The sequence below is a fragment of the Bactrocera tryoni genome, chromosome 1 (assembly GCF_016617805.1).
Source record: "Bactrocera tryoni isolate S06 chromosome 1, CSIRO_BtryS06_freeze2, whole genome shotgun sequence".
NCBI classification, from domain to species: domain Eukaryota; kingdom Metazoa; phylum Arthropoda; class Insecta; order Diptera; family Tephritidae; genus Bactrocera; species Bactrocera tryoni.
This window is the reverse complement of record NC_052499.1, coordinates 79,715,568-79,728,408: the sequence shown is the minus strand read 5'-3', so window position 1 is coordinate 79,728,408 and position 12,841 is coordinate 79,715,568. Positions and strand designations below refer to the sequence as shown.

The window sequence follows — 12,841 nt, the reverse complement described above, 5'->3', positions numbered from 1 at the left end:
GAAATAAAAACGTTTTTGGTTTTATATTTTCAAAGATTAAGGGGCTATATCAGTGTGACACTTTCAAACATTTTTTTTTTTGCTTTTCGATAGTTGTCTCTTCATCTCATCAAATGATGTTATCCATAACTCATTGAAATTGACTATCGACTTCAAATTAAAACTGGGTATAGTTGAATATATTTGGTTAATGGACTACGATCTTTTTGATTGACTGAAAATTTTCAATTTGAATTTTCAAAATTACGCCATTTTCTTAGTTTTTGATATTTTTCCAAGATCGTAGTTCACATTGTATAGAAAATATATTGAGTTTAATAAACATTTTGAATTTTTCGTTTCAGCTTCTCATTCGACCGGAATCAGCGCAGCAGTTGGGGCACTTTTTTCGGCATTTCCGCAGACCTTTGCCGCTCATATTTTTCAATATTTTTGGAAATAAAAAATTTAGTATAATATAAAGATATACGTTATTACGTCCACCAGAACGTCGAAACATTCAATCTAGTACTCTTTTAAAAGAATTCACGAAAATCCCCTAATAATTTTTCATGCGTCACGACGCCCTTGTCGCTTTATTCAAGCGTATCTGAAGTCAACTACTAAATGCGTCAGAACATTGAATTTATTGGAGCCAATTAACAGGGAGTAGACGATCGGCATTAGCTCAGCCCACTTTTGGTGCAATCACATACCTTATCGGCAAAGTGTTCAAATCAAACACAACTGTTCAAGCTTCTGGAATTTTAAATATATAGACCCCAGTATCTATATCTGACTTTTGTAGCCGAAAATATCTGATAATATTGTGAATTATACAATTGAAATTCATAGAAAGTCATTTCCTGGCAACAGTAACTCTGTGTATCAAAAATGTGTTGGGTAAAATATACAGCGTGCGGGCGAAAACTTTACCTAGCCTCTATATTACTGATATCAGGATTAACGAACATCCGTCTGACTTTAGTCCATATGATATGTAATTTGCATTTGATGTACCTTATTGAAGCCAGCAACATTTGGGGGTATATATAATTGTAAATTCCCAGTCAGGTTGACGGGTTTACATCTTAAGCAGGGAGCCTGCTTTTGGAGGCTTAAAGGCAGTTTTCATGAATTTTTTTAGGATGAAAAAACAAGCTAATGTAATGAAATTTTACATCATTTATTACATATTTAAACTTACAAAAAACATTTTTTAAAATTTGAAATAATCGAAATACCGCACTTTCATCTACTTTTATTGCACCACCGCGCAATTAGAGTGTCCAATTAGGCGGGCAAAATCTTAGGTCGCAATTTTGTCACAAACAAAAAAATAGAGACCTCCTCTTCCTCAAAATTCTCATTTGTTGAAGTTGATGGAGTATACGAGCTGTTCGAGACTCTTTGCTGTCGAAGACAGTTTTCCCGGTGACGCGCTGGCTGTCTTTATTTTAATTCATTTTATTTTATATTATTTTGTTTTATTTTTTTATTTGTTATATTTGTTTTTGGTTTTCTTTATATATTTTTTATTTTTTTCTATATACATTTGCTTTTACTAGCTTTGCCGCTTAAACCGTTAGCGCCATTAGTTAAACATTTAGAGAAATTTTGTTTTCGCGTTGTAACTCATTTTGTCACATTTATATACCGTTTATATGATATACCTCTTTTACACTTAACACGTATTTAATTTTAAAATTTTTTTGTTGTTTTTGTTTTTGTAATTTAGTAATGAAAGATATTTGTTGTAGCTAAACTCACCATGCAACTAGCCTCATGCAATTTGCCCAGTTTTGGCCTTATGAAAGGAGCAATCTGACGCCAGAGGAAGATCTGCAGTGATACTGGCAAACCCAGATCCTGCATGCCATCATCCTGATCGATATCATTCTCCTCATTGTTATTCATATGTAAATTGTTGTTTGTTGTCGTTTTGGTGACCATTATGCGGGCATCACTTTACGCTCTGTTTCGCGGCAACAATGACTTTTATGGTTGTCTAGCGTTAAGGGCGCTCAGCGGCATATTACAAGCAGCTGTGAATGATCAAGAAATGCATTGAAAGCACTTGACTAAAAATAATTGCAGACAAATGAAGCAAAATCCAGTCTCCTTACTGCCACCACCGCCACAGCAGTTTAGAAATAGGAGCCAAAGTCTGTAGCAACTGTTGCTTCTACATACACATATACACATGCCTACACATATACACAAGAATGAAAATGCCCTAAAGGTTAGTCTAGTGCTTTTTGTGCTTTGGGGTTGAGGGGTTTCGTTTGAATGGCGCTCGTAAATCACCGGTTGGCAACAGGTGTTCGCGTGCGTCGACTCAACTCAGAAATATTCATAATAAAACGCTCATAATTGCAAGCGTCTGGCGGCACTCTTGCCTCCTTGCCCCCCTTGCAATAAACGTTTCGTGTTTGTTTATGTTTACAGCTAGACAGCTATAATTGCAACCCCCAATGCAAGCTAACTGTATACATTTATGTATTTGGGTATGTATGCCTGCCTTTCATTGATAAAACCACTCGTCGACCAGCTGTGTGCTAATGTTAATCAGCTGTTCGTTTTGTTGTTGCACTGCGTTTGCTCCACTTTTAAGTTGGACGCAGACTCCGCATCTCGTCGGCGGTTGCTCCGCGTATACAGACAAAATTCAGTATCCCTGCCTAGATGTCGCTGTGGTGAGATGAAAATTTTTTCTCATATATTTTTCGGTGAAAATTTTCACTTATTACATAATCACAAGTAATTTTCACTAAATTCCAAATAAATCGCACTTTATCACCGTTATCTAGCCGCGTAGCGCACAAAACCGTTATCGCTTGTCGTCGATTTAATTGAACTTGTGCCGTGGCGCACCCACAAAGCACATAAAACGCCAGCACTTGCTGGCAGACGCCAGCGTGGAAAAATGGGTTTGGCTTCACCACAATTTGTTCACTTGAATTTTTGCTATTTCATTTGCTCGCCTTCTGTAATTTGCACTTCGTTAAATGCGTTAACTTAATTGCCTCTTTGAATTGTGTAAATTTTCTAGCGAAATGCTAGTTGATTGCAGCGCTAAATGCTTCAATTGCTGGGCTAATTTTTCACTTGCACTTTTTTTTGGTTTTTGCACAGCACAAAAACAGTTGCCGTTGTATTTACCGTGATTTGAATGTTGACAGTTTGGTGGTTCGGATGCGACTAACTGTTATTTCCATCAGGAAGAGTACGACAAGTGACGAGTGCGTTTACGCGAATTTAGGACATTTGTGAGGAAAATACAGGATGCGCATGTGAAAAACGTGGTAAGCGCGGCTGAAAGTTTTTGTATTGAATGATAAGCAGTTTGCTGGCTCTTTTTTATGTTATTTATTTATTACTTATTGAAGTATAAGGTTTGCCCTATGAAGGATTAAATTAAATTAATTTTTCTTTATGGTAGCAATGCAAATTAAAAACTTAAAATTTTGCAACATTTTAAAATGACTCCTTTATTTTTCGAAATAATTTCAAAACTATTTTAAATTTTCTAATGATTTATTATAGAACAAGACAGTAAGTAGTAAATTTATAAAAATAACCAACACTTAATCAACACTTTTTGGTTGCTTCAAAGATATTTCATGTAAAATGATCAGCAAGTTGAAAAAAATATGATTCACAGCATTTAGCGGTCCGTTCGATAAACGGAAATTTTAGTGAAAAGTGCATATTCTTGTTGAATCTGGTACAAATTTAAAACTTGCTGCTTTGTAGAGCCTTTCTTATGTTAGACCTACGAAGATAATTTTTGAAAACTAAACATAAAATCATAGTAGGATGAAACCCATCGGAAGCGAAAGATTAAATAACAGGCATTAAGGGGCTATACCAGTGTGACACTTTCAAAAAAATTTTTTTTTGCTTTTACGATAGTTTATATATTCAAAAATATCCTGTGAAATCGGCAAGGTCGTATCTTGAATAGTTTTTGAATGACAGCGTTCTAAACAGCGACCGCTCAGAGGTGCAAACATATACATATGTATAAGTGAAACTTTAGAAGCGGTTTTCTCGAAACTACATTTTTCAAAATTGCTGACATCATAACTCAACGATAAATTGACCGATCGACTTCAAATTAAAACTAGATATAGTTGAATACATTTGCTATACAACGGACTACGATCTTTTAGATTGGTTGAAAATTGTCAATTTGGTAATAAAAAAACCACCATTTTTTCGTAAAAAAAACTTTTTTTTTTCGTAAAAAAAACTTTTTTTTTCGTAAAAAAAGCTTTTTTTTTCAAAATTACGCCAGTTTTTTAATTTTTGATATTTTTCAAAGATCGTAGCTCATTGTATAGAAAATATATTTAAGTTTAATAAACATTTTGAATTTTTTGTTTTCTGGCTACTCAATCGATCGGAATCATGCCAGCAGTGAGGGGCACTTTTTCGGCACTTCCGCAGACAGCACAAACCTCGTTATTTTCAATATTTTCGTAAAAAATGTTTTAATATGGCTAAAATATGCTATTGCGTCCATAGAAGGTCAGGACATTCAATGTAGTTACTTTCTTTAAAAAATTCGAAATCGCATAATTTTCATACGTCACACTGAATATAATACAAAGAAAAGAGTTATTTAAAGACGGTCGGACGAGGGAACAGGAATCAGTCCTTGTTAATTTCTAGGGTTAAAAAACGGTTTATAGGTTTATTTCGTTTCCAGTAAAAACCTGAGTCGTATAGAAAAAAAATCGTATAACAATAATGAAATATCCACAAATAACCTTACTATCTTTTGTATAGACATTTTTTACAACCTAAATTTATGTAAAACTTTTGAAAATATAAGTTTTTTAATTTTTGTCTTTATTTTGTACAAGAAATTTTTCTTTCTCGAAATTTGCTATAAACTTATCTTCTTATGGCCGAAAAATACTGTATTTTTTATTTAAAATATTAAGAAGATACTCTTGATTCGATTTAAACTAAAAAAAAACTCTAATTTTCAATCAAATATTCTCACGTAAAAATTTCAGATCAAAAAAGAAGAACAATAAGATCTTTCTTCGTTGAAAACTTTACTTACTGTAGGTGCAAAGTTATATACATACATTAATATGGTATGGTAAACGTTCTCAGCAAATGTAAAAAAAAGATAGCATAGTGCCTTTCAATAAGGGGAAAATAGAACGGCACTGTGAAATACTACCATAAAAGCCTTACAACTCCAATGCATAAAATCAGAACCTTTGAAGGATACTCTATCGCCTCCATATGTATGATATTTTATATCTGTCGCGCCACTTAAGTTCTAAAAACAAAATTAGCAACACAATGTGATTACTGTTTAAACATGTTTTTAATATAATTGTAAAAAAAATATTTTTCAAGAAGTAATTAAATTGTTTTATAACTCTGCCTAAGCCCCTATACAACTCCATAAAAAGGGGATTAAGCTAAGCAAAGAAGATGACAGCTATTTATATTTAGCTTCAGAAAATTGGTATACTAACTTTTATTCGGCCGGTTGTTCAGTGGGCTTTAAAGGGCACACCTAGTGTGGCAGCTTAAAAAACGACGATATTTTTGAATGTAAAAAAACTTTATTACTTTTATATTTCTCTCTAAGCTCCATAAAAAGGTTAGGATTATGCTATGGAAAGCAGATAAAACTACTATATCGATTGTTTTGAAATTTTCAGGGTATATTTCGTCACCTTTTTATAACCAAAACTCAAATTTTGTTTCAATGTGAGTGATTTCGGATATATTGTTTTTAGTTTAAGTGTGTTAAGTTATTTTGCACTTTAGGTGACGATTTATACATGTTATTAGAATATCTACTCGGATAATTTCGAAAAGCGCTGTTTTGAGAAAAACGCTTTTGAGGAAAAACTGTTTGAATTGTCCTTTAAACGGGTGTAACTCAAAAACTATTTCAGATATCGATTTGAAATTTTAGTATGTTATTTATAAAGGTAAAGTATCGAAATATGAAAAATCGATGCTAATTGATTTTTTCCACTTTGTTAAGACTTTTGACTTATGGTGGTATTTACCTCTCGATTTCGTCCGAACGAGAGACAATTTTTGAAATTATAAAATAACATAAATATCAGTTGTAATAACTTGAAGAATGGTAAAGTTTGGTCAAGACAATATGAGGTTTTGTCAAATTAAGATGCAGTGTGGTTACATTAAATAAAAGATGGATTAAAATTTATTTATAATATTATAATTTTGAGTTCGCTATCAGTCAGCCATCAAACATAGAATTGTAGAAGAGCGTAATTTTATCTCTCTTCGTGTAATGTGAAATTTCCGTGCCGTAAATATGCATTAAATATCTTCGCAAAAAAATTTAGTTAAGCCATCTTGAGTATTCCAAAATATATCTTCTTCTCAGTCCTTTCCACCTGGTCTTCCAAATGAAGGAAGGTCTTCCTCTTCCTCTGTTTCCCCGGCGGCACAGCGTCGAATACTTTCAGCTGGAATGCTCTCGTCCATCTTGACTCCATGGCCCTGAACTATCTCACAGCTCATCGCTCCATCGAATGACATTCTCGAAAACTTTCTCTCCTGGACTCACCGCTGACCAATGGTCCGCCCCACCAAGGGCACTGCACGCAGACCATGATGACCCCATGAGCCTGGCTTTTTGCTTGCCCAGACTTGCCCCACTCCCACCATCCCAGCACCCGCCATCCCGCCGACTTCGGGTACGACATTGATGGTGGTGTTTACGCTGGTTCCAAGATAGACGAAATTATCTACGACTTCAAAGTTACGACAGTCAGCAGTGATCGTAAATAAGTCGCGAGTGCGACGACTGTTTGTTTGATGATAGGAGCTATTTCGTCTTGACCTCGTTCACTGCCGGACCCATTTAAATAAAAGGAAAAGGATGAAATATTCACAAAATAAAGCAGAAAATCGGAAAAACAGTTATTGTTTCTAATTTTTTACTTGGCAGACATTTGTAATTAACTTAAATGATTGTTCTTGAAAAATATATTTATAAATATAATTTTTTAAATAAATTAACAATTAAACAAGAATAAGGAGAGTGCAGTTACTACTTTTTAAAATGATAAATAAAATATATAGTCGCAGGGGGCAAAAAATTAAATTTTTTTTGCTTAAATCTCTTTAAGAATAATCTAACAATACGTCCCCATAGTTATAGATGGGAATTCGAAATATTTTCAAAGCTAGAAGGGAAAGAAGGGAGCTTCTAGCAAATATATTAGCGCTTGGGTCGAAAGCGAAAACTTTGACGCGCGATTTCTCAGTTTTTCATGTTAACGATTTTCCTTAATTGGCGGGCAGGCTAGAAAAAAACTAAACGTCATATGGAAATGGTTTAATATCTTTGGCTTTAAATTATCTTCTATTTAAACTAAAAAAAACTAATTAAAGTCAAGTTTGAACATATTATTAAACAACATAAAATGAAATGTTTTTGCTCAAAACCAAATTTTTTCAAATTTTTAAAAATTTTGTAAAAATTTTTTTGGATTTGTTTTAGCTTGACTAGAAGATAAATGATTAGAAAACATGAATCTCTTTGAATTTTTTGTTTCCGATAGAAATTGCAACCTACATCCTGCCCGCCGTCCGACAAATGCACCGGGCAATTGCTTTCCAAAGGCAGAATATCAAAGATTTCGTATCCAAAAAATTTGCGAATAATGTTTAAATATATAACTATAAACGCTAGAAATTTTGCATTAATCAATTATTTCTTTCCTTCCCAAAAAAATTCTCAAAACGTCTAAAGCAGGCTCACCCCTTAATAACCAATCATTAAACTGATGTATGGTCTCAATTATGACAAAACCATATACAAATGCTTAAATTTCAAAAATATATATATTTTTTTTTGTAATATTTGCTTATTTTTGTTTTATTTTCTGATACCAATTGATAGCTAAGATGATGTATCGCACTTATATACATAATATGAAAATAGCTAGACCTGTGTGTGTTTTAAAAGCAAAATACCTATACACCAAAGTGCAGATAATAACAATCATATAAATAGTATTATGAAATATTTAACAAATTCTTTTTTTTCGCAAACTTTTATTTTGAACTTGAATTTGGCTTTCTTCCAATTGTGCGATTTTTTCGTTTTTGTAAACATAATACTATAATGTTATATGTATGTATGTGTTGTACGCATGTATTTAGGAAATTCATAATCTATGCGATAAATTTTGGGGAAGAAAATTAATGACAATGAATTCTAATTGAAAATTGCAAAAATGTATAGCATTTTTCTGTGCAATTCGATTATAAGTTAAAGCGATTTGTTTGTAAATTTTGGCTATAAGACTTTATGCATTATTAGGGAATTCTAATGTTTTCAAAAAAAATTTTGTGGCTATAAATGTACATATGTAATTGTCATCACTTCAATCACAGTTCATACTAAATGCAAATCTCATGAATTTTTCAATTTTAATGTTTTCGCTTAAAAAGAACATAGATATATAAATAATTGAGGATTGGACGCCGCGACCTAAGGTGTATTGCAGTCTCTAAGACATTATATTAAAATTGTAACATTAAAACATGAATTGAAGACATTTAAGGGTGCCATGTTTTTGATAATTTAATTTTATTTATTGAAGTGTAGTTTTTTCCCCAAGAGTTATTATAAATAAAAAGTAATAAAATTATATAGAATACTATTTCTTTGATTTTTGTTGTTAAAAACTATTCAAAAATATATGTTTCTGAAGAGACAAACTATACTAATGTTTATATAATAATATTTTATAATAAAAGCCTTTCTCTTCTTCTTCTATGCTAATAATAAAATAATAAAATCATTATAAACACATAATAAATATGATATTAAGTAGTAATTAGGAAGGTAACAATAAGCATATTGGGTTCCAGTCCGTCTCTGCTTTAGCTCTATAAAGTACAAAACACAAAATTTAAAATAATAAATAAACAAGTAAGGAAGGGCTGTCTGGGTGTCACCGAACACTTTTATAATCTCGCATGATAAAGTGATAATCGAGATTTCATTATACGTCATTTATATATTTTTCAAATACCGTATTTTTGTAAAGTTTTATTCCGCTATCATCAGTGGTTCCTAATGTATATAAATTGCGTTATATTGGAAGAAAGCGTGGTTGTGAACAGATTTCACCCATATTTCGGACATGTCATCAGGGTGTTAAGAAAATATTATACACCGAATTTCATTGAAATCGGTCTAGTAGCTCCTGAGATATGGTTCTTGGTCCATAAGTGGGCGGCGCCACGCCCATTTTCAATTTTTAAAAAACGCCTGGGTGCAGCTTCCTTCTGCGACTTCCACCGTAAAATTTAGTGTTTCTGACGTTTTTTGTTAGTCGGTTAACGCACTTTTAGTGATTTTGAACATAACCTTTGTATGGGAGGTGGGCGTGGTTATTATCCGATTTCTTCCATTTTTGAACTGTATATGGAAATGCCTGAAGGAAACGACTCCATAGAGTTTGATTGACATAGCTATAGTAGTTTCCGAGATATGTACAAAAAACTTAGTGTGGGGCGGGGCCACGCCCACTTTTCCAAAAAAATTACGTCCAAATATGCCCCTCCCTAATGCGATCCTTTGTGCCAAATTTTACTTTAATATCTTTATTTATGGCTTAGTTATGACACTTTATAGGTTTTCGGTTTCCGCCATTTTGTGGGCGTGGCAGTTGGCCGATTTTGCCCATCTTCGAACTTAACCTTCTTATGGAGCCAAGGAATACGTGTACCAAGTTTCATCATGATATCTCAATTTTTACTCAAGTTACAGTTTGCACGGACGGACGGACGGACAGACAGACATCCGGATTTCGACTCTACTCGTCGCCCTGATCACTTTGGTATATGTATATAACCCTATATCTGACTCTTTTAGTTTTAGAACTTACAAACAATAGATTATGTGAATTTCGCGGCTTATAATAGATAAAACGCTGTGTTTAGCGTTTCTTCTTAGTAACATGATTAAGGCAACTGTCTGAGCGTTATTGTTGGAAAAAATTGGAATTAAGCGGAACTCATAGTAAGAAATTTTGAAGAAATTTTTTTTTGTTTTTGCATATTGTGATACTTTTTTCCTTCAAAAATATAATGATAAAATTTAAATAGATATTTCAAATATGTACGTTTTTAGGTACTTCTTAAGTGTAACCGCTCAGCTCAAATCTTTGAACGCTTTTTTTCTCGAAACAGCATTTATCGAATTTGCTGAAATGATTACTCGAAGGCATTTTAAATCTCTATGTAATTATTATAGCGTGCATAAAAGACAAAAAAGTATCCTAAAATTGTAAAAAAACAAAATATTTGTTTTTTTATATAAATAAATATGCAAAAAATTTTGTTTTGTAACAATATTTAATGTGACATAGACGTTCATTAGGAATAATACTAAGTTAAAAATAATTTGTTCGGTTTAAAATGTCATCGTTCCATCGAATGCGGTATTCGCCGCGGCCAATGCGCAAAAGAAAGAAACTTTTCTCCACAGGTATGATGAGAGTCTTTTAGAATTTGGTATTTGTTCGACGAGAGAGGGGATTTTACTTGCCAATTGCCTACTTAGTCCGAAGGAGCACTTGTGAACAAGCGTTATTCTGCGTTGGATTTCGAGGCTGACATTGTTGTTGGTGTTAATGCTGGTTCCAAGATAGACGAAATTATCTACGACTTCAAAGTTATAACCGTCCACGTTGACGTAGGAGCCAAAACGCGTATGCGACGCATGTTTGCTTGTTGACAGGGGATATTTCGTCTTGCCATCGTTCTCGATCAGACCCATTTTCTTTAATTCTTTGTCCAACCTGTAGAAAGTAGAACTAACAATGCCGCTGTTACGGCCAATGATATCGATGGCACGCCAGCTCTTGTAGAAGATCTTCTCTATTCAGATGTGCAGAAGAAGTCGCACGATAGGGAGTTGCCGTGTCTGAAACCTCGTTTGGTATGGAACTGCTCGGAAAGGTCCTTACTATTCCTATGCTTATCATCGGTCTCCGGCGCTTTGTTGTTCTATAGACATGTAACTGCTATTCAAACTTCTTCTTGGTCGGGCAATGGAACATCTGCTCTTTCGTTATCGATTGAGGAATCGGGTTCACCATACTCTGGTGTTATGCTTTCTCTGCCATGTAGCAGGCTGAAAAAGTTGTTTCTTCATAATTTCAATATGCTCTGGGCATCAGTCACTAGATACCCTTTGGGGGTTCTATAAAAGTTTGCTCCGGTCTTGAAACCTTATGTTAGTCGCCGCATCTTTTCATAGAATTTGCGAGCATTACCTCTGTCAGTCGGCTTGTCAAGCTTGTTGTTGATGACTTTGATGATTTGTTTTTGTCATGTATCTCAGTGTTGGATTAGAAGGAGGGGGTTTTATTTTCCATTTGGCAAGAAAAACTTTAGTTCTAAATGACTTAATCCTGCACTTAATGGTAAGACTAACTCAGAGTGGGATTAATACATACATATATGAAAGAAATTCAATTAGTGGCATGATGTTTAAGAAACCAGCCTAGCCTAGTTTAGGCTAATAGTCATTTCTTGATTCAAGCGGAATTGCGATACAGACTTCAGCTAGAATTCTTCAGAAAGATCAAATGATAAATAGTAATCGTGGTACACCCCATTTCTAAATCCTCTTTCATTGAAGTGAAGAGGTGGAATAACTTTACAGAAGACACCCCACCAAACCATTACAGCAGGTGGATAGTGACTACGTTGAGCCCTTGGAATAATGTATTTTGTGTCTTTGGAAGTTTTTTTTTTATTAAAAGCTTCTTTAACAGTGACAATTTTTTCATCCATAAAAGTGAAGCTTTCGAGACCGCATATCGCTGAAGAAGACGATTGCATCAATGGGGCCTAATTTGCTTCAAGTGCGTTGTCCGAAGATGACCAGTACACCGACGGTAGGCTTTTATGTGAAGATCATATCGAATACCTCTTGATATTTATCGATATATCCTTTTGATTATTTACAAGTTCCTGCTTTTTAAGGGCATTTCTGCGAATGCGTTCGTGAACGATGTTGTTCAAATGACGCTAAATCATAATATTTCGTTTCGATTTTCTATTGAAGCATTGTTAAAACCGCTTTCAAAACGATAGAATACACTACCTGGAAATGTCTCATGCTGTAATGGAAGTGTTTCCCGGGACGTATGACATGTGGCATTGTCTCGTTGAAGCCACATATTGGCCACATCAATAACATTCAATTTCGGCAAAAAGAACTGGGTTATTATCATGTCGCGATATCCAGTAACAGTCATTGCTAATTTTCAAAAAAGTATGGTCCAACTATGTCTTCAGTTCAAAATCCGCACCAAACAGTGACACGTCCTGGATGCATCTCTTTTTCAACAATCACATTAGGGTTCTTAGGACCCCAAAAGCGTCAATTTTGCCGATTAACAAACCCTTCAAGGTAAATATTCGCTTCCTCGCTTAGGATGATTTTGCTCGAAAAATCAGCATCCATTTGCTGATGCTCAATAATCCATTCAACAATCGTCTTCAAAGCAGAAAACGTAAAATATTTCGATTTGCATCTTCTCATTGTTTTATGTTCCCTGGCTCTACATAGTAATTTTTGAAACATCCATGCATTTTCCGTCAGATGCCGCTGTTGCAGCTTTTATGCCAATCGCTCTGCTAACAGCGCTGGTTAACAGCATTACCGGCTTTCGTGTACTAAAAGCTCACCACAAAAGCGTCTTTGTGCGCGCTCTCACACAAATGCAATGCCTTCTGCATTGGTTCTCCGCGGCTTTTGGGCTTGCGACGCGAGCTGTACGCATTCGAACGTTAATTATAAATTCTTCTTTGCAGC

At 34.2% G+C, this 12,841-nt stretch overlaps 1 protein-coding gene across 1 annotated transcript in view; it reads right to left on the bottom strand.

The window, feature by feature from the left end:
* The window catches only part of LOC120766946 (protein unc-80 homolog), a 54,566-nt gene extending 52,381 nt beyond the window's left edge, over positions 1-2,185 (bottom strand). Inside the window, exon 1 of the mRNA XM_040092695.1 lies at positions 1,750-2,185. Coding sequence (XP_039948629.1) covers positions 1,750-1,932 — 183 coding nt within the window. The 5' untranslated portion in view covers positions 1,933-2,185. The remainder of the gene's footprint in view (positions 1-1,749) is intronic.
* Positions 2,186-12,841: the final 10,656 nt, after the last annotated feature.